Source organism: Drosophila elegans, unplaced genomic scaffold, assembly GCF_018152505.1.
Source record: "Drosophila elegans isolate 14027-0461.03 unplaced genomic scaffold, ASM1815250v1 contig_183, whole genome shotgun sequence".
Lineage (NCBI taxonomy): Eukaryota > Metazoa > Arthropoda > Insecta > Diptera > Drosophilidae > Drosophila > Drosophila elegans.
Window position 1 is genome coordinate 4,573,287 of NW_024545550.1, and position 21,227 is coordinate 4,594,513.

The 21,227-nt window shown below is 38.8% G+C and overlaps 5 protein-coding genes across 8 annotated transcripts in view; 2 read left to right on the forward strand and 3 right to left on the reverse strand.

The window, feature by feature from the left end:
* Window positions 1-201: 201 nt before the first annotated feature.
* Window positions 202-1,423, forward strand: LOC108143350 (cell wall integrity and stress response component 3). Of its 2 annotated transcripts, none has more exons than XM_017267671.2 (3): window positions 202-475; window positions 570-1,153; window positions 1,244-1,423. In XM_017267671.2, the coding sequence occupies exons 1-3, from the start codon at window positions 275-277 to the stop codon at window positions 1,317-1,319; spliced, it is 861 nt and encodes a 286-aa protein (XP_017123160.1). In that variant the 5' UTR covers window positions 202-274; the 3' UTR covers window positions 1,320-1,423. The 2 variants fall into 2 exon arrangements, with proteins under 2 accessions (XP_017123160.1, XP_041563362.1); XM_041707428.1 differs by having other exon boundaries at window positions 1,247-1,320.
* Window positions 1,424-4,578: 3,155 nt separating this feature from the next.
* LOC108143357 lies at window positions 4,579-5,348 on the reverse strand. Its single transcript, XM_017267679.2, has one exon. It carries the CDS (start codon window positions 5,261-5,263, stop codon window positions 4,697-4,699), a length of 567 nt encoding a protein of 188 aa, XP_017123168.1. The 5' UTR covers window positions 5,264-5,348; the 3' UTR covers window positions 4,579-4,696.
* A 5,951-nt stretch (window positions 5,349-11,299) lies between these two features.
* On the reverse strand, window positions 11,300-11,850 carry LOC108143363. Its single transcript, XM_017267684.2, has 2 exons — window positions 11,720-11,850; window positions 11,300-11,658 (listed from the first exon to the last, which is right to left on the reverse strand). The coding sequence occupies exon 2, from the start codon at window positions 11,624-11,626 to the stop codon at window positions 11,453-11,455; it is 174 nt and encodes a 57-aa protein (XP_017123173.1). The 5' UTR covers window positions 11,627-11,658; window positions 11,720-11,850; the 3' UTR covers window positions 11,300-11,452.
* Window positions 11,851-11,939: 89 nt separating this feature from the next.
* Window positions 11,940-13,269, reverse strand: LOC108143365. The gene is made up of 2 exons (XM_017267686.2): window positions 12,983-13,269; window positions 11,940-12,119 (listed from the first exon to the last, which is right to left on the reverse strand). The coding sequence occupies exons 1-2, from the start codon at window positions 13,229-13,231 to the stop codon at window positions 12,051-12,053; spliced, it is 318 nt and encodes a 105-aa protein (XP_017123175.1). The 5' UTR covers window positions 13,232-13,269; the 3' UTR covers window positions 11,940-12,050.
* Window positions 13,270-20,529: 7,260 nt separating this feature from the next.
* Window positions 20,530-21,227, forward strand: part of LOC108143374 (heterogeneous nuclear ribonucleoprotein L) — a 102,600-nt gene continuing 101,902 nt past the window's right edge. Inside the window, exon 1 of one of the 3 annotated variants that reach the window (XM_017267697.2) lies at window positions 20,530-20,681. The gene's annotated coding sequence lies outside the window, so the exon portion shown is untranslated. Of the gene's footprint in view, window positions 20,682-20,703; window positions 21,044-21,113; window positions 21,217-21,227 lie in introns of those variants that run through there. The other 2 variants (XM_017267694.2, XM_017267695.2) reach the window with 2 other exon arrangements.

The window sequence follows — 21,227 nt, forward strand, 5'->3', positions numbered from 1 at the left end:
AAGAATTATATTACATTTTAAGTAGAACTTGTGTGGAAATATTATTTTCTGATGAATAATTTTGAGTTGCTTAGCCCGTTTTATAATAAAATTGTGATAGTTGTAGTAGGTTTCAAAAGAATTTTCCACAGTGTTGGCCAGCTTATTTGTGCCTTTAAGTATGGCCTTCAAACCCAACGATCAACGCAGTTGTGATCGCACCTTCAAGAAGAACACTCGTGTTGGAAGCAAAGATTATTTTCGAGCCCTTCTTAGAACTGGTTTCAATTTGAACATGCTGCTCGTATCGCTCACACTGCTAGCTTTTGGCCTGGTCCAAACGCTGCCCATCGACGAGGCTGAAACGCCGGCAACCAGCGATGTGCCCGATTCAGGGCGAGTGGTCTTCGATCAGCGGCAGACGGGCAGATTCAACATCCATGTGAGCATCAAGGATGTGGCCATTATCGAGGTGGGCCAGAATGGACTGGCTGAGGTGAGTGTGTGGGCCCACAAACCAGTTAACCGAAATGCAGCTAAGGCTAACGAGTTGCCAGCAAGCTAAAAATAACTTTGGATCTCTCAATTAGGAGACATATAACGATGAGGAGGATTACTACTACGATGACAGTGCGTTGACCGTCAAGCCGATCAAGTTAACCACAGAGGCCAGCACCACAACGAGCACCACAACGAGCACCACATCGGTGGCAGCACCGCCAGAGAGCACAGCCACCACAGTTTCCCCAGTGGCAAGTTCCACTGCATCTCCATCTGCAGTCATATCCACCGCCGGCGATGCAAATCTAAATACCAGCTTTAGCTCCAATCTTTTGGCTGACATCGCGGCCAGTTTATCGAAGCCCAGATCCAGGCTTAACAATCTGATGATCGTGGAGACGCCGATCGGTGGCACAGCCAAGCCACTGCATCATCCTCATCTCCATGCCAGATCCAAGGATGTACCCATTATGGCTGCAGCTGCCACCGCCACTGCTGCAATTACCCCGCCCACTTTGCCCGAAAGCATTGAGTACACGCCGCCCAAAGGACACAACTCGCCCATTTTCAAGGTGAAGGTTCAACGATCTTCGATGCCGGCAACGAAGAAACCCACCCGCTGCCGAAATCATCAGGTGCGCGATGCCCAGGGCAAGTGCTCCGACTCGATCTAGTAAGCAAAAATAAATAGAATCACCACTAAGCCGCTTACCAATCGTCTAACACTTTTCGACATTTTATTTTGTTCCATTCTCTTTGATAGCAGAAAGCTGTACAGCATGCTGATGGGGATGAATTTCCCTTTTTTGGCAGCGGCTAATGGAGCAGAAAGTGCTTGATGACTTGACCATATAAATAACGATATAGTTTACACAGAAATGGAGTTTAAGTGCCTCTAATTGGATCTTAGCCATAAGCGTGAAATAAATTGACTGAAAACAAATTTATTGACAAGAGTTTACTTATTTTAATTAACTACAATATTTTATTAAATCGGCTGATTTAAAATTGTATTTTACACAAATTATTGAAATGTATTTATCCTTAGATCTGCAAAGACTAAATTAAATATTTTTTATGAATTTTTATAATCTAAAAATATTTTATTTGCAAATAATGCCGATATAACTTTTAAAACATAGCAAACAAATTGAAGTTAGTTAGTAGAAGTTAATAAAGTTAGTAGTCATAAAGTTTAAATAGTAATTCTGCACAAAATTAGTTGTGATGTCGTCAACATAATTTGAAAACTTTATGTAAAAGCAAAATGTATTGTACTACCTCCGCCTTTAGTTGGCAATGATATTCCACAACATACGGCCGCACTGAAGTAAACCTTGAAACTTTAACTGAAAAGCAGTTACATTTAAATTTGCACTTAATTGAAAGCAATTTCCGTTTGACTTTAAAACCCTTTCAATGTTGCCTGTCAGTACAAATTTTAATTTATAAAAGTTTTTATACGCATCCCTTATTAATACGTTGTTGTTTTTTTGTGTGAATTGCGAATGTCAGTTGATGAATTGCATTTAATTGCTTAATGGAGAAATGCATTGCATTCGAATGGCATATGTGCTGGCACTCGATTTTCTTTGGCATTGCCGAGTCCCAGGCGTAAGCCAATTTTTCACCTTGTATAGCCCGGTTTTTATTGCTGCATGTGCGCCACACCAGCAACATGTGCACCGGTTTGGCTTTATCAATTTGAGTTTGTAATTTCCGCATGCGCTTAAAATGCAATCGCAGCTGAAACAGCATTGTTTTCCCTGAGTGAGAGTGTGTTTGTGTGTTTGTGTGACTGTGATTGCGTTTGTGTTTGTGTTTGTGTTGGTGTTTGTGCGGAGGCATCTGTGTGCGAAGGCTGCTTAATTGCAACTGTTGCATGAGCGGCAAATCTTTGGGGCCGCACTGTGCACACGGCGTGCCCTAATTAAATTAATTGCTTAATTTTAAGTTAATTTGCCACATGTGGCAAGTTGTCCACGTTGGCCAGACAAAAGCACCCAGCCACATGTCCTGGAGCATAGAGTCCTGCCGGTAGATGCTCTCGGACAGCTCTCAAATTGACCATAAACTGGACAGCTATATTCCCCCAACATCTGCATTATACCGGTCTGCTGGTGCGTAGCCTTAATCGAGTTTAAACTCAATAGATGGCAGTGCATGTACATGAAATTTCAGTTAGCTGAGAGTGCATATCTTTGTATAGGCTTTTATGTTAGTTGCCTGAGAGATATCCCATACTCAGAATATTCCAGAGTGCCCTAAATACCCTTTGACATTTACAATTTGCCAGAATAGTACGTTTAACTATGTCTATTTAAGTGTCAATGTAAAGAGTCTTTACTTGTAATATTTGTTTTGCAGGTTTATAGATTTAAATATTTAATTACGTTAAGCCTCCTTAAGGAATTATTCAACATGATTTAAGCTTGCCAAAGACATTCTAAATTTAAACCTTTGTTATCCAATCTTACGTATATCTTCGCCCAAGCCAACAAGTTATGCAATTGACAAAAGCCCGTCGGTGGCAACTTTGTGCCGGAATCTTTTTGGCAAAGTTGCCCGCACTAATTACCTACATTAGGCCACCTGCACAGACTCGGAACACTCAATTAGCAACCATAAGCTGCAATTTCTATGCAGGCCAAGTGAGTGCTGGCCAGCAAACGTTTAGCTCAAGTCCGCAACTTTGTCGTTTTCGTTTCTCGCTGCATTATTTATGCCATCCCTTGACCTTTTGCCTTGATGCTGCTGTTGGAGGAGCGTAAATTTCGCCAGTACTTAAATGCGATATTTTGTCAAATTAAAGCAGCAGCCAGAGACAAGGAGTCCCCCGCCCCCCCCTTTCGCAGCCAACGCGACAACTTTTCCAACCGGAAGTGTAGCAGACGCCCAACAACAAAAGCAGCGAAAGTGTTCACTGGATTGGATGTTCAGTTATAACGGATGCGGGGCGCCATCTTGCAGTTGTTCACAAACATGGCGGCAAAGTCCGGAGCCAAAAAGCCACTCCCCCTCCCCGAACTCCCAAACTAGTTTTTAGCCATTCTGGCGCAACAATTGCATTTTATTTATTGCATAACTAGCGGCGTTTATGCGTCTGAAAGTGGATGGCAACAGCAATAGCAACAGCAGAAAAAGGGAGAAACAAGTAAGAGTGTCCAGGATCAGAAATAAAATCATTCGTCCTTTCCCAAAACCCCCTTCCCCCCTCTTAGCTGGAGTATACATACCCGCAGTCCAGCATAATAATTACACTCGCTATCAGCGCCGACATTGCACAATGAAAAACTGCACTGGCACGCAACCTGTTGTTGGCTTCCAGCTCCGTTGGCCAACTTGCTGGGCACATTGAGAAAAGTATGGATTTTCAGTTATAAACATTAGAACTTCTACTTTAAAATGTTGAATAAATTAGAATGTAAAAGCATAAGATCCAGTATAAGACTTGTTGAACGAAGGCAAATAATAAAGTTTAGCTGAACATATACCCATAGCAAGGTAACATAAAGAATTACTGGCTTAAGTCTTGATCGTTTAAATATTAAATGAATGACAGATTTTTACTTCATAAATAAAAATTTGTTAAAATGACTTTCTTATTACTTTTAATTACTTGCCAGATGAGATAATTATTAATATTAAATATTTCAATATGCCGCTTTTTGAATTTTTAAGAAACAGTACATTGTGTTTTAAATGGCAAACATTTTCCCCGAGAATCACTCGAACTGGCTATAAACTAATCCTTTTCTCTCTGTGCAGCTACAGATTTTGCTCCCCAGGTCCAGCTAAACGCTGGCTAAGAGGAGAAGCCTTGTCCGGGAACAGGGACCTCCTTTAACAGCTCCTAACTATACAAAGCCATAAAACGCAAGTGTCGCACGGATTATTCATGGACGGGGAATGAAGATGAAGCGGACACAGGGCTGGCAGTGACAGGTAAACGGAAAGGAGTTGGAAGGACACGATGGAGGCAGGAAAAATCCAATCTCAGAGGAGGATTTCACAAGGATAGGATTTAAAAGTGAATAAGAATTTTTAAGGCTAAACTCATTAAAGATCCTTCTAAATACCATATAAAAATGCATTATATTTAATAGTTAACTTGAATTTCTGTTTATTCTTCGGGGAATGGCTTAAAACAATGAATTGATAGAACAAACTAATAGAAATTTTTGCTAAAAGATCTTTAAAACTATTCTCTTGCGTATTAAATGTTTGTTGTGGGTCCATCGCCCATTTCTTTTTTATCTTGAGTCTCACTTTTGTACCAATCCTTGACATAGTCAATGTTGATACGGGAAACTCCCTCCAGATAGGTCACGCAGTCCACATCGCTGTCTAAAGCTAGAATCTCGGAAAATAGGGAGCTCATCTTGATACTGTAACGATCCAGAGCCTCGAGTGCCTCGTATTCATGGGCCTCCGTTTCGTCTAGAAAATGAATTCTTACTTTCTCGCCATTCATCGCAAATCGATTGTCTGCCCTAGGTTTTTTGGCCTCCAAACTTAATTGTAAAATATCCTCCTTTACTTGTTTTAAAGCCAGCGTTTTTAAGTGCAGCCTGCCCTTTAAGATTTCAAGCACATTATGGCATTGCTCTGCTTTAGCTGTCAGTCGCTCAGTCAAGTCATCGATGTCGCCGTTGAAGTTTTCCGGATCGGACATGAACTCGCGTATATCCTTGATGTGTTGCACGTTGGGCAGAGCTAGTTCCTCGCACCTGCTCTTGCAACTAATCAACTCTGTGAAGTCGACTGAATCATCGCTTTTCATCTTTTCAAATATTCAATTTTTACTGTATATTTTAAGAAATATATTTAATGTGGCTTAGGGCAAGAGAAGTTTTAGTTTTGCGAACGTTAAATACTACTTCCCTATAGCAACATTTTCATTGCCTACTTTCTTTTCCTTTTTTATTGTTTAGTTCTAAAGTTACAACTTTTAACCATTAAAGACTATAAGGACTTGCTCTTTCTGGTTGTGTTTTTGCGTTCAATTCTCTGCTTTCAGTATTATTTTTTTTTTTAAATTTTTTTTAGTTTGTCACATCTGAATGCCTTTTTCGCTCTGTTCCATAAGCTTTCGCTGCCAGCAAGCGATGAGTTTCTATGGATTCGCTTTCAAATTATTTGTTCAACGCATTTTTTTCATTTCATTTTTATTTGGGTGCGCTTTTTGCGAATTTGATATGCACTAAAAGTCAATTTATTCACTTGACTTAATTTGATTTCAACCTTCAAATCATCCAATCGGTTTTTTTGCACTTTCGCACTGCGGGTGATGCGAAAAGTGATTCTTTTTGTAGTTTCCCGTGTTTATGAGCTTGTGGTTAAATATAAAGTTTTAATCTAGCGGGGAGTTGTGCGGATTTGTGTAAAATTTAAGTTTTTAAAACAACAAACTAGTTTATATAATCGTTAATTATAGCAAAATCTTAAAAATAATAACAAATAATTTATATATTTTTTATCAGCAAAGTATATGTCAGCTAATCGAATAGCAGTATCTCTATGTTTCATTCTCATTTGACGCACTTAAATATTTATAATGCCCATACTTACTTTTCGTACTTTTCAGGTATCTTTGAACAGCGGGTCGCATTGATTTAAATTCATGAAATTCACCATGAACAGAGGTTCAAGAGGAGCTGGCGCAATCTCAGCTGCCTCATTGTTAACCCGCACTCAATTTCGATTCCCAATATGCTCCACATAACCGAGAGTAGGGCCCGATTCTCTATGCCGGTAATCGTACGTGTGGAAAAGACGTCAGCACTGATTGCTGCATAAATGATTGAGCATGTGTGGCTGTGTGCCTGTCTTTCAATCCATGCATGAGTGTGTGTGTGTGTGTGAAGGGAGGGCAATGGAAGTGGGCTGGAATGACTTGGCACTGCCGAATCGCACTCACTATCAGCATTCCTCCATGCAACAGGACCTGCATCTCATGCAAAAGAGGTAGAGAGGGCAGACCGCATTATATGAAAATTGATGGAAAATGCCAAAATATTTAAATCTAATTTTGTGCCAGGCTGACAGGCAGCCAACAGTCGCAAAAGCCGCAGGCACTGCATTTGGTTTTGATTCGTCCAGTTTTGCCAGCGAATTTCTGGCGATTCTCGTCCTGCCAAGCATTTAAATATTCTATTCGATTATATTTGTAAATAGCCCGAGAGAAAAGAATAAATCCTTCAAAATGATGGCGACGTGTCAAGTGATAAAGGCTGGCTAGAAAATATAACTTAATTCGGAAAGATAGAGAAAATAACAAAACTTGATTAAATTGGCTTCTCACTTTTGGCTTCATTTTTCATTGGGATAAAGTTTATTTTCAATTTAAAATGCATTCGATATTTGGTTTGTTTATATAAAACTGAAAATTCCTTGAGAATATTAGTGTAAAAAAAAATAAAACAAAATTCAAAGGCAAAAGGCGAGGAAAATTGAAAAGGAAAAGGACAATTTGACAAATTGAAACGAAAATGTATTTCGAAACTTGTTTATAAGTTTGAAATTAAACTTAAAAATTTTATTTATTTTATTATAAATTTATATCGATGACCTTTTTTTTTTGTGTGTGTCATAATTAAAGACTGCTAGAGGAATGCAAATTATTATAGCGACTGAACTTTACTTGCGTAAGAATATGTTATTTAATTAACATAATTACCCAGGTCCGATTCGGAATTTAATTACCTATGATTTTTCACCTCATTATTGAATTAAATCATATCATGGCAACATTTGATGGGTGAATCTGTTTATCGCTCACCGCTATACATTTCCTTATATTTGCTTCCTGACGCGTTTAAACAGCACTGAAAATGAAATGAAATTTAAATACCGGCGAATTGTCTACCTTGGCACCTGTCTGCCCATCCGTTTACCACCCCAAGCCACCTAAAAAAAAACCCCGTTTTGGCCCAGCCAACCGTCCAACAATCCAGCGTCATTCGCATTTGCTATTTCCGCTTTGTACGGCCGTGTTGCTGTGTTGGCATTTCATTTAGCGCACAACTTCACATTTGCCTCAGCCGTTGTCTTTCTGCCGCCTTTTCCCATCGCTTGCAATTGCCATTTCCGCTTCCTGAAATTTGCCATTCGTTACACACAGAAGAACACAACGCGCACAGGCACACACACACACACACACACATACACACACGGGCAAAAAGCGAAGGACTGAAACCGAAACTTAAACAGAAACAGAAACAGAAGCAGAAAGCCGCTCCCCGCAATGCACCGACATTTTCATTTCCATGCTTGGGCGCATCGCAGCGAATCAATTATTCATCATCATCGATTAAGTGAGGGGAGCTTTCGGCCCCAAACAGCGCCCAACAGCCGCCTTTCGCTTTTCCCCATCCGCCCCTGCCCTTTCCGCCCTGTCACACTTTTATTGTTATGATTTCTGCCGTCTGTAATGGGCACACTTGAAGGACTCACGGACTCCAGGACTCGGGGACACCGGGACTTCAGGACGAGGAACAGCAGTAAGCAGCAGGATAAAGAGAATGGACGGACTCGCCGTTCGCTGGCTGTTCCATTTCGCGTGAATTTTACCCTCATTTTCCCGGCTTTTCATGGGCTGTAATTGGAAGGCGATAGGAAGGTGCTGTTCGGTTTGAGTTTTGGATTTTTGCAACTAATGTTTTAATAAAGTTGTGGTTTTGTTGTTCGGATCTTTGCAACTAACATTTTATTAAACTTGAGGATACATAAATACACCCTTTTGTCATAGAAACTAAGTTATTGTTATATGATCTTTAAACTATTGGGTATGAAACATTTCTCAAAAAGGTGAGTATTAAATTAATACCAATAAAAACGTATCAAAATAAAACTTTTGTGGTTAAGATTACATTTTTAGACTCTTTGGTAGGAAATGAAACTAAAAAGTATAGAGGTTATAGTATTTAGTTTAACAATTATACTTATTCTTGATTTCACTTTCATTTATTAGAACATTATTTTCATTTCTTTTTTTCAATGTACTAGAGTAAGTATTATTTTCTCATTAGCATGCAAATATTAAATATCTCAAAATTTTTATTTGAAAAAATTGTAAAAAAAATCATAATCATGTTGTTAAGAAAAATTAAGATGGAATCAAATCAAAATTTCATAAACATCTCTAAAGGACTAAGCTGTTAAAGGTGTAATTTTCATTGCCTACTTTTACGCCTTGAATTTAAAACCTTAAAATAACAAAATATTGGGGATATTACTTAAATAATAGGTAAGTCCTATGTCGAAACTCCGACTTCCATTTCGTTTTTGTTCTTTTTCGTTATTGTAATGAGAATCAGTGGTCCTTGGGTCGAAACTAAAAGCTGAGATTCGCACACCCACATATGTTATGCTGACATATCAATACGGCGGAGTGGAGTGGCTGTGTGAGAGCCGAACATATATCTACACAAACATAACAATATATCGACAACGGAGGTGGGGCGAAAAATTGGTGGGGGAAAAGCAGACAGATGTAGAGCCAGATAGCCGGCCATTTCCCTGCCCCCTCATCATGCCGCTGTGTCATGCTCCTTGCGCTTATTTTCGCCATTATCCATTAAATATTTATGAAAATTGCTTTTGCTGCAGTTTTATTCACTTTCCTGCTACACTTTGCATGCGTCGCGCGGCCCAAAACCCCACAGTTGCCATGCTGAATGGCAAAGCGGAAAAAAAAGAGGGGCCAGTGAAACAATAAAGCTTAAGATTTCAATTTCCTTACGGCTTAAAGCTGACTCTTGGCCTTCGTCTTCTGCTTCCCTCTTGTGTGCGGTTCCTGGCACATAAATCCTGGCAAGACATGTGCCTAGATAATCCAACATTATGAAAAAGCCCGGCTACAATAAATATTCGCATCAATGGCGCCATTTTTAATAGCCGAATGTTAAACGAGCTGCAAGGCTCTCTATAATGAAATATGGCTGCTGTGATGAAAGATACTTGCTACAGACTCTTGAATCCACTGATATAATCCCGCGTCTTTGCCAATCTTCCTGGGAAATAAAATCAATTGCGGTTGCATTAAACAGAAGTTTAACTGGCAGGTTATTTTCGAATGGCACACAGGAAATTTAGATAAAGATAAAGTTAAGAAAGCCATCATTCCCATTGATATTTATAGCATATTTTAAATACTTATATATGCAAATTAATAACTGAGTAACTGAAATAACTGCCATAGAAAAATAATTAAAAAATGAACATATGTAAAATGGTGAAGTGGCTTTTTGACAATTAACTTGCACTTTCAAAATTAGTGTCAAATACTATGTACTTCCTTGTCCTAAAATAAGAAATTTTATTTGTTCATTTTTATTAAGAGGTACAATTTATAACAAATATTTAAAAATATTTGATATTGTGATGGTGTGATGGTGTGCATAAGCATTGAAATCTACTACTAACATCGCACAATTGTAATCCTTAAATTAGCTACATATTAGGTTTACTAACATTTATAATTTAGTACATAGTATGCGATAAATTGCAAGCCTTTATCTAAATTGCATTCCCGAATCCCCGAGCTTCTAGTCCTGAAAACATTTCTGGTGTTGGATTTGATCCTTTGGAATTTCGAGGCCAATTTCCCCACGCATTTCGCCATTCCGGCTGTTTAACTCATCACCTGCCTTGTCACCTGGCGATGATTTTCCGGCTGGCGCACGTAGCAGCTATCTAAATTTCAATTAGAGTTTAAACCACCCGGACGGGACGTAGCGTGTTCCAGGAACCCAGCACCCCCGTTGCAAATAACTCAGCTCATTAGTTGCATGTTCATGTGCGGCAGCGTTTTTTCCAAGCTTAAATCACTGGGTGTTTGCAAGCTGAGGAAAGGAAAGCAAGTTAAGGTAGTAGTACCACCACTATAAGTACATTAACAATATACATTTTTTCTGCATTTTTTTTTCGTATACTTGTTTTGGAAACGGCGCATCATAAATTTGTTGCGAGGGATTTGGTTCGGGGTATCTGGGCTGGTTTTCCTCTTGAGTAACGATACTTAATAAACCCGCATCATTTTCCCATTTGGTACTCGCACTTCATACGCTCGCCCTGTCCCAGATATTCAGGTGGCACTTCCACTTCCACTTCCCGTTCCTGTTGCTGCTTCCAAATTACCTGTCATTTCGAAATTATGATGCCAAGGCATCGCTGCGGGCTAAGAAGGGTCCGCCTGCCTGGATGCTGCTTTGCGGGAAAATGCAGGAACAATTTTTATGTTTATGGCAAAAAGCGCCTCCTAATTTTATTTTCTTTGCCGCGGGGCTGGAGGGCATTGCCGGCACATATCTCAAACTAATGCCAACGACGACGGCCAGAATGTAAAACCTTATGCGCATTTTCCGATTGTAATCTCTGAGCAGGATGGGGGGATGTATCATTTGGGGAATCATCTTGCTTCGGGATGCCTCAGGCCTCACACATGGTTTTTTACTCAAGGCAAAATGACAGCCCGATGACATCCCCTTAAAGTGGACATTTTCAGCAAGGCGTCACTGTAAATATGGCATCCGGAAAATGGTTAATATCAGATTTGCTTTTTGCCGAAAGCTGACAACTGAGTTTTTGATTGGTCCGCAAGGAGTGAAGTTATAAACCAAATGAAAGTCAAAAAGCCGACTGAAGATGATGTCTAAGCATTGGACACATGAACACAGATTGCGGCATACCAATCGAAAGTTTGGTTTTATAATATATATACTTAAGATAAAGTTATTTGAATTCAGTTAAATTCAGTTTAATTTTATAGCATTGGATAAAATTTTTACTTAAATAAGTCAAAAAAATAACTCAAACCTTTAAACATTATATATTTTATATTGATTTTATGCAACAAATAAAGTTTAACGGTCTTCAAGTGATTGTGTATTCCTGTTCAGTCTTTTTGATTTCATTTTTCGGCATCAATTTGCTGCGATGACCATCATTGTGATCCTTCTTTCGACGAGTTCTAGGCCTTAATATCTGGAACCAAACTGCTGTCTGGCAATTTGCCGTCGAGGCTTCGCACCAGGAGCACTCCGACGCAAAAGGCCAGGGAACACTTGACGAATGACCACGACTGATAGTCCCTGTAGACCGACTTGCACCACTCCAGTGGCTTCAGCTGCGACCACAGTGACATATTTAGCTTGAAAAATTTGCTGGAGAACAAACCTAATGGAGCGAGAGGTGTGGGGTCCAATGAATTACGATTTAATCTGGCTGGATTACTTACCAATTTGTGTGTTTATATGTATGAACAATCACGTCGGTAGATATTTTTGGAAAATATGTTTTATCTGCCCAGGTATATAGAGCAGAAACGAATGGCAATTTCATGACACACTTGCTCAAAAGAATTTCTGATTTTGGTTTTGCGTATACATATTTCAGAAATGCAAACAAGCAAGTGGGTCAAGACAGCCAACCAGCCAGCCAGCCAGCGGGCAGATGTGTTGATTTGGCAAGCTTGTTAATTAGCCAAGAAATTTATTTGCGAACCATACACACTAACTTATATACGATAAACAGATTAACTTATGCGCCATGTGCATATTCAATTTAATTCACTTCACGGAACCGCTAAAGTTTTTCTCATTACTCAGGCATTGATTGCAAATGGTGCAGAAGATTTGCTGGAAAAATAGAAAGCGTTTTTTAATTGGAGATGATATTGATTTATATAGGCCTTGGCGGGAGAAAAATTAGGGTCATATATGGCAGCACAACTTAGTATACTTAATAGTTATGATTTTCGGCCCACTAAACTCATAATTTACTTTTTGGGATAATCTGTTTGATTTTAATAAAGAGGAAAATACTTAAAAACTAATCATATATATATCAAGAAAGTTTTAATTTATTTTCTCATTGATTAATTTTAAATCCATTGCTTAAGAAAACTATATTATGTGTCCACAGCTTTAAAAATTGCTTAACTTTTTTTCTCTTCAATTGTTAAATTTAAAATGATGTAGTATTAATAGTTTTTAGACAACTTTATATGAAAATAAAGAAAATAATCTGTAAAAAAAAGTAGGAACTAATTTCTACAAAATTATCGAACAGTTGATTTCATAGATTTAACAAGAATTTAATTTCAAAATTGTACGGGGCCAAAAAATATTTGTCAAATAAATTCAATTCGTAATACAAGTCTGGAGAGACAGAACCTTACGTTGCAGTATGGTTTACTTGTAAATTGGTTCAAAAATTAAAAAAATGATGAGAGATCAATTTTTTTAAGCAAATGTCTCAAATATTATATTTTTAAAATTTATGCGTGGAGTGTCTTTTATTTGTATCACGGAGCACTTGACATTATATCACGAGTAATGAATAAAAATAAAATGTATATTTGCACTCCCTAAATATATATATACTGCATAGCTTTAATACATTTTAAAATCAATCAATGAAAGTGCCAAAGGACCAAGAGATTTTTGAAAAATGACGGCAACTTGGTACATCCCAAACGCATTTTTAAAATGTTACTTACAGGCAGCGAGGACCGCGAGTAGCCCCCACAACCTCCTTGCGAGGATCCTGTGCTCTCGAAGTGCCTCAGCCAGGACTTGATCACATTCGTGGGCGGCGTCTGGTAAATGCTGAACTGCTTCTTGAACAGCCGCTGGGCGGTGCTGATGGAGTCGTTGCTCTTGTAGTAGGCGCGTATGACGAACGCCCGGTGCACACCCGTCCACTGATCCATTCCGAATGCAACTGGCGCCGCCGGGCAGGTCGCCATGTGTCCACTGGGTCCGGGTCCGGGTCTGAGTCCGATGTACGCTGTCCGCTGCCAGTTTGCTGGTGCGACAGATTTCGCTTGCACTTCCGGCTCATGGCCGCCATAAAAAAACGCTCGTTGGCGCTGTGATATATAGAAAAATGCCGAACAAAAAATTCAAACATTCATAAATATTTGAACGAAATTAATTGGTCGTGCAGCGGGGAGGGATGGGCAGGTGGTGGGGGTGCTATATGCATCGTTGGTCTAAAATTATCCACCGCACCACGACTGACGTGGCGTATGAGCAATGTGAATTTCTACTTGCTAGAAATTCATTTGCGGGCTACCATGCTTAAGATTCAAGTGCAAAGCGAGGGAGCTCCCCGACCGATTCTTCGGCTATCAATCAATCAATCAGCCAGGCGAAGCCATCATCATTATGCTTCATCAGCGCCACAAGTGTAGTCATCAAGGAGGGCGTAACTGGAAAAAGGGGCGGCGGAGTTCGGTGTGCGCCCAAAATCCACTTTAACTCATTTAAAGTTTGGATACAACTTAAATCCGCTTTGCGATTTGGCAAGTGAGTAAGCAGTTGGCATTGCCAAAGTCTTTAAGCCGTTTTGTTGGCTTCATTGGGGCAAAGATGCTCTAACTTAGAGCTTTTTGGATTTTTTGTAAACTCATTATAAGCACAATTTATAGATTTTTGATTAAGTTTCTTTTTTAAGGAAAATTTTGATTGGTGTCTGATTTTTAATTTAGTTTGAAATTTAAATATTTATTTAAATCATTTGTCTATTCGAAATTGTTTGAATTGCATGCAAATTTATTGCCCAAGTATTCAAAAATAAACTACAGTTTTGCATTTAATAGCTTTTTGTTATATACATTATAATTTTATTTCCAAATGACTCAACATTTTAGAATGCTCAGAATTGTCTACTTTTCAATATTTAAATGACAAGTTTGGTTGATTACAAATATTATATTATAAATATTGCTTTAATTATCTCTTCTCTGTAAACTGTAAAAATTGTGTGTTAGTATTAAATTTTTTTGGCTTTTTTGGATTTTATTTGTAAAACATTTAATTAATATTTAATTGTTATCGTCAATGAAGTTAACATATAAAAACGCTGAAGAATTTATTTATTAAAATATTGTATAGGGTTGCTGAAAAATATGGTCAACTATAAAAGGTTAAGTGCAATAAAAGTAAGCAATTTTAACATTTTCCTTATATAATAAATACATTTCTTAAAGCGAATGCTTCTCAATTTTGTCCATGCTCGTTGGGTATTTTTAGAGCGTGTTTCAACGAAAGTTTATACGTAAAGTGTATTCAAGATTTTGCAAGTAAAAAGACCCCTGCGGTGCTTAGTGCTTCTTTGTTGATTTTGTTTCAGAGATTTTTTTCGCTTCGCCATTTTGCTGGACCATCGAGCACGTAACTGCAATACAATGCACGGCCATCGCTTGGATAGACATAGAGCTATAGATACATTTATGTAGTATCCGTTGCTGTTGCTGTTGTCGTAGTTGGCGTAGTTGTGCTTTAGCCTTTGTTGCTGCTGCTGCAAAGTTAGCAAATGCTGCTGTCGCTTTGCCATTTACACAGTTAGCCGGGCTAACAGGCCGGGGCGGGGCGGGGCCAAAAGGGGCGGCAGGAAGGCGGCCATCCATCCATCCATCGCACGTCCAACCCATTCCACTTGTATCTGTGTGTGCTGTGCGGGCACAAGTGTGTCTGTGTATGTCTGTGCGAGGTTGTATGTGTGCATCCTCCGTTTCCTTTTTTTTTTTTTTTTTTTTAGCTGTCTCTGCTTGTCATTTTGACACCTTCATTTGCTCTGAACATTCAGCTCCAGTCAGGGGGCAGTGATTCTGTTTGCTTTCGTAACTTTTTTTCTGCACCCTGCCAGCTAAATGTGTATGTGTGTGTGTGTAGTGGTGGGTATCTGTGTGGGCCGTTCGAGAGCATCATTTTGGGTGAAAATGCTTTAAAATGGGCGTTCTGTGGGGGAAACTGCAGCACCCTACAGCGACATTTTAGAGGAGTGAATGATAACATTGTCTGCTAATTGACGTTCAAAAAAGATAATTAAAAAGGTATAAATTAAATCGCTTAAAAATAACACATATAACAGTAGATTTTAAACATAAAGCAAATAGACTACAAGCTTGTTTAAGTGGAAAAGTAAATCATGCTGGTATAAAATATCGTTTTGGTTATATAGTGTATTACAATTAAATTGAAATAAATATATATTCATGTATAGTTTGCTTTCGTTAGGTTGATTATTCCCTAAGACACATTTAATTACAATCTTTAAATGTCCAAAAGTTACATGTTTACCTAAAGACAACGCAACTTCAAATAGAAAATTTTCAGACACCGTAATTAAGGTTTTATATACCTCGTAAAGGCAACAATTCAGTTATTGGCATTATTAAAACTACAATTGTACTAAATATGCTGGTTTGTCCATTCGAAACGTTTTCACTAACATATATTGTGTTTATCTGGATTTATACAATATCAATCAAATTTTTATTTTCCCTTCAAACTTTAACATTTAATCAATCAAAATTTGATGCTCTAAAAAAAGTTTTCAATATGTAAGTAATATGTAGTATCTACAATATAATATCCTTCCTGTCTCTGACCCTTTTAACTGAAATGCCTGAAGAAATGCCCGCATTGAAGTTCAACCCTTGATAAAAAAAAGACAAAAAATGAAATCCAGAGGAAAAAGCAACAATGCCAAGACAAATGATCCAATGACTGTCTGACTGCACTTTGCCCCATATCAACCGGAAAAAAAAAGTACGAAGCAAAAAATGTAAGGAGAATGTTTCGGGTTAGCTTGGCCCCACCACGTAACCCCGGGTGCTGTCTCAATTTCGGTAAGCGTCAGTTTTTGTATGTAAAGTTGGTGAATTTGGCACCACCCATCCACGCTGATGATGATGACAAAGGGCAGTGCAAAAGGCAACTCTCAACTAGGTCAAGACTTCATTGTTTATCTTTTCGGAAGAAGCACTGTAGTTTCTGTGTGGCCTTAGAGCCGGAAAAGAGGATTCCCACACATACTCGAGCCCGTATCTGCGGACTTGCATTAGATGGTCTGAAGCATGGTCTTCAGCTGGCAAATTAGCAGGGAGCCGAGCTCACGGCTATATATTAAATTTTGCATTGCAAATCCACCGAAGAAGGTCAAACAGCAGGACGGCTGGAGCAGTCGGGCGCTTTCATAAGCGTTTCACTTTCCGGCGGGGCCCTAGATAAACACACTCTCTTATAGACACTGAGAGAAAGTGGAAGGAAAATTGGTGATGAATTCAGTATTTTTTTTGTTCGAACCACCAAAGAAATACTGCACCTTTAAGGTTACAATGGCGATTTAAAATAAATAGATACATATAAAGAGAGACAGAGTAAAAATGTCAATCTTAATAAAAATTAACTATTTTATTTGTTTAAAAATAAATTAATATTTAGTCTGGGCTCCAAAATTAAGTTGTCAATCGCGATAATTAAATTCAAATTTTATTAATTTAAATGTACTAAAATGTCTTTTTTTGTTCTCCGTGCAGCAACGGAACTCAATGAGCTCGCCTGGTTGTAAATCTGGCTAAAACAGGATAGCAAGCTCCGGCAGATGCAGCGGAAGCGGATGCGGATGCGGGTGCAGGAACCGGGAGAAGCGCGAAGTGGTCGGTGGCTGGGGAAGAAAGGGAATCCCATCGCCAAGACACGCGCGGATGTAAGGCGTTGATAGCGTCGGCTTATCGGCTGCCCGAGAACTGGAAGCTGGGACCTGGTACTCCCAGGATGCATCCTGCTGAGGGACATATTGCGTGCGTGAGCATTAAAGGAGCCTGTAAGTGGGGGACCCCCTCGCACCGCTGCAACCCAAAAGTCGAGCGAAAGTTGGCAGCCAGAACAGGCCACTTACTTAGCGCCCTCTTAAGCTGATTTACCTCACCTCTGAGTTGAAAAGTGCGCAACGAGTATTTGGTGTATTAAACCAGTGAAAATCCTTTAATTGAACAAAAAATACATTGCAAATCGGCTATACGAATTTTCGTCCGTTAACCTCAATCCGGTTTCTCAACATCACACAGTCATCCAAGATCTGTAGGGCGCCCATTGGACACTTTGCTGATGACCCTTTTATTAGGATTAGAATAAGAGTAGCTCCAAGGAGTTCTAAAAGCTTAGTCCACTTCATTTGGCTGCAACTTATTATTATTCATTTTGTTTGTGCCGCATAATACTGTTGATTATTTGCAGTTTGACCGGAACGCTACGGATTAACGATTTTAATTTAATTTCATATAAGATCCACCTAAAGTGGTAGTATTTTTTTAGTATAGTACTTTTTAATCGATTCGATTTTTAAAGGCGTTTTTATATACAACTCATTTTAAGTTTCAGGTACTTAAAATTTAATTTGAAAATTATTTAAAATTTTATAATTTCTCAACATCTCCATCAGGTGAATATGAACGCAAATTATTGCAGGATGTCGTCCGTACTGTTGATAAAATTATTAGCATACTTTTGCGATGAAACAAAACCAAAACTTTAAGCTAAGCTGAAAAGTATACTATGAATTTTTTATCTTCCACAGGTGGCGCATTGTTTTTTAAAATAGTCTGTTAATAGAATTTGAAGAAATCTGCTATGTTTTTGAAATTCTTAAGCTTTTTAACCAACTTTTCCACATGGTGGCAAGGTCACCATATGGAGATTATCACGAAATCACTGGAAACCTGCAACAAGTGCGGCATACAAAATGGTCTTCGATAAGTTGCGGCACACAAAGGAATGCATACCAATATACGGTTTAATCCACACTTTATGGCACAAACATTACTGAGCAGTGTGGTTACGGTCCCCAGAGCTTCGACTACGGCGGCTACCCATTATGCACACCCATCCCGCCGCCCCAAAGACCCAAAACATACACGTAGTACTCACCCACCCGCACATAGACTAAATAGTTTATGTTGTTTACCATTCAGCTGACTGTTGTTGCTGCCTTGGCTGCTGCACTTTGGCATTAAGCGAACATGGACCACGTCCTCAACGGTCAAAGTCATGAGTGGGTTTTTGAAAGTGGATGGGCTTTCGAAATTAAATGCACCGACCTATTGAAAATGTTCTTGGACAACATTCTGGCCGAACCATTATAAGATTTTAACAGAAAATTAAAGAAGAAAACAATAATTATTTTCGACCTTCGACCTTTTATACAAATGACGTTTTAACAGATATATTTATCTCTTGAAACACAAAAGGATTTGGCTAGTTTTGTCCTATAAATTTCTAGAATTATCGAAATTTCATAGGACAGTACCAATCGAAGTTAGTAAGATTTTAAATCTGTCTTTCGATAGCATACAAGAAAGCCTTACCGCTAGATGGCGCTGTACCTTTATGGTTTTCAGCACCAGTAGAATTTCACATGCACATTTATTTTAAAATTTTTTAACAAAGGAATAGCCATCTGATAGCCGGGACTATAACCTTCCTTCTTATTTAAACTAGCATATGCAAATATAAAACATCTATAAAAAGTTTAAAAAGATTGATTACAAATAAATAAACTTCTCACTTCTTAAATATTTTGAATGTGAACAATTATGTTTATGTTAATGATATCCTGTACAAAGGCAAAAAGACGATTGTGACAATTTTGTTGGCTGCGCCTCGTTAATAAAGGGTATAGTAAGAGAAACCTTTCAGCACTCTTTGAAGAAACTCTCTTAAATGACAGTGCACAAAATTGGACAGATGAAAATATTAAAAGATATCTTAAAGATACATAATTGGAAATAAGAAAAGGCAGTTAAATAAACGTACCTTTAAAAATAAAATTAATAAATAAATAAATAAAATACTAAAATTAAATGAGAACAGAATATGGGAAAGAAGTGGTTTTTGCGGCTAGCTTTTTTAACCGCCGACGTAAACAAAACCGGAGGAGATATTTCAAAGCGAAAAATTTTAGAATGTTCAGAATATTTATAAATGGTTTTATAACTGAATGTGTTCATACAATTCTATTATTTCATGTTTTCTATTGGGTCAGATAACAGCAGAAAATTTAAATTGATCAAATTATACGAAATTTGCTTAGATAAGTTGTATTCCTATAATTTAAGTCAAAATCATCTGAGTTACGATTAAATTACTGGTTGCTTTATCTGGTTGATTAAAAGTTTGGTATGCTAACAAACTTTCAAGAAAACGACCTTTATTTAATTTGATTGCTGCCCACTGTGCACTGCCATTACAACGTCCGCAGAGTAAGCGATAGAGATTTCTCTCTCCGCTGCCAACGCTTGCGTGTGGCTGTGTGCGTGTGTGGGGTCCGGCGCTGATGCATTCTGTGTTAGGTGCGCGCGGCTGTAAGGAGAGCTAAAGAGAAATTGAATTGCTCTTCACTTGTAACTCTTTCACCGAATGTATATTTGCGAGGTGCGCGTGGCTGTAAAGAGAGTCGCATTACAAGCGCATTTAGTATTGTCGCACTGCTCGCACACAATGGGTGGCATGTGCGTCTATCTCGCTCACACAAAAGTAAGACAAAAAAGTCCCGCTCTCATTTTCTCATTACGTCTTGAAACAGCGCACAGTGGCAAAAGTTATCAATATGCCACGAACCAATATTATTCTTAATACGTAAAACAAAAAGAATAAACTGATTTTTCTTCTTAATACAATAATTTGTCTTACAACTGAAAGCTTGTGATGCTTTTTAGAGTCTTGTCTAAAACGATTAAATTTTTCATGAATTATGTATATAAGAGATAATTTTCCTAATAAACATATTACTTCCATTGCTAAACGAATCTAAGCATATCAGTTAGTCCTCACAATTGTAGATCGCACATAAGAAATAAAATAAATTGAAAGTTCGCGTGTGTTTTTTCATTTTACAAAACATTTTCATAACAAATCTTTTGGATTAATATTTTTGTCCGCCGCTTAATGATTGCGGACACTGTGCAGCGGCTGCGAAGCCGACGACGACGCAGAACGGTTGGCGACCGATGCTCTCATTTTCTCAGCGATGGGCAACGGTTAACAGCGCGATTACAGCGTGCGTGGAATGAGAAAAGCGCCCAACATGCCGATTTATATGGGGCTAACAGTGTGCGTGGACTGAGAAAAGCGGTTAACAGCGGGTAAGAGAGCGAGACGGTTGAAAATTCGCTGCTGCTGTCGACGTCGCTGTCGCTGCGGTGAAAGAGAGAAAAACGTATCCGAGGTTTTGCTTTTGCTTGGCGTTCGGTGGATTGCCAACCTCAAACAATCTTCGAGCTTCGAGCTAAAACTTTGTGCACGGTTGGAAATTGCTTGCCAAGTAGCGACTAATAAAATAACAGAGAAACAGAGGAAGAAGAAGCAGCAGAAGTAGCTGAAAGAAAAGCGACAACAACAAAGAGCTGATGAGTACGTGTATTCGTGTGGGTGCCGTGCATTCTGCGTACACATACGCTTAAATTAAATACTTTGGCTTAATTAAATACTTCCGCGGCGTCGTTGTCGTTGTTGTTATTTTGCCTCTTCTTCACGCGCTTGTCTACGGTTATCGATTCTCGTCGTCTCGCTCCCCCGCACGCAGCGAGTTGTTGTTTGTTTGTTGTTTGTGTCTGTCGCTCACTCTCTCTCCCTGTCTCGCTCTCGCCGCCGTCGCGTTTGCGTTTTGTTTGTGTACTGAAAAGAGGCAGCAACAAAAATAAAGCGAAAAGACTGCGAAAAAGCATAAATAATAAACAACGAGACAAGTGCAAAAAGCGCAGCGAAAAGGCCAGGTAAAAAAGAAAAGCTGGCGCTAACGGTGAAAGTGAGCCATAGCGATTGTGTGTGTGTTAGTGTGGAAAAACAGTGTGCAAAAACAGCAACAACATTTGTTGAATAAGAACAACCGGAAGATTTTTCCTGTGCCACCCACGAAAATTCAACACAAAAAGGGCCAGGCAAAAAGGTAGTTTTCGC

Bases quoted from the DNA above. Each gene is read 5' to 3' on its own strand.
- LOC108143350 (XM_017267671.2), top strand. From the start codon at position 275: ATGCTGCTCGTATCGCTCACACTGCTAGCTTTTGGCCTGGTCCAAACG. The intron at 476-569 runs GTGAGTGTGTGG...TCTCTCAATTAG, and splicing joins GCCAGAATGGACTGGCTGAG to GAGACATATAACGATGAGGA. The intron at 1,154-1,243 runs GTAAGCAAAAAT...TCTCTTTGATAG, and splicing joins AAGTGCTCCGACTCGATCTA to CAGAAAGCTGTACAGCATGC.
- LOC108143357 (XM_017267679.2), bottom strand. From the start codon at position 5,263: ATGAAAAGCGATGATTCAGTCGACTTCACAGAGTTGATTAGTTGCAAG.
- LOC108143363 (XM_017267684.2), bottom strand. From the start codon at position 11,626: ATGTCACTGTGGTCGCAGCTGAAGCCACTGGAGTGGTGCAAGTCGGTC.
- LOC108143365 (XM_017267686.2), bottom strand. From the start codon at position 13,231: ATGGCGACCTGCCCGGCGGCGCCAGTTGCATTCGGAATGGATCAGTGG. The intron at 12,120-12,982 runs GTAAGTAACATT...CTATTTTTCCAG, and splicing joins ACTCGCGGTCCTCGCTGCCT to CAAATCTTCTGCACCATTTG.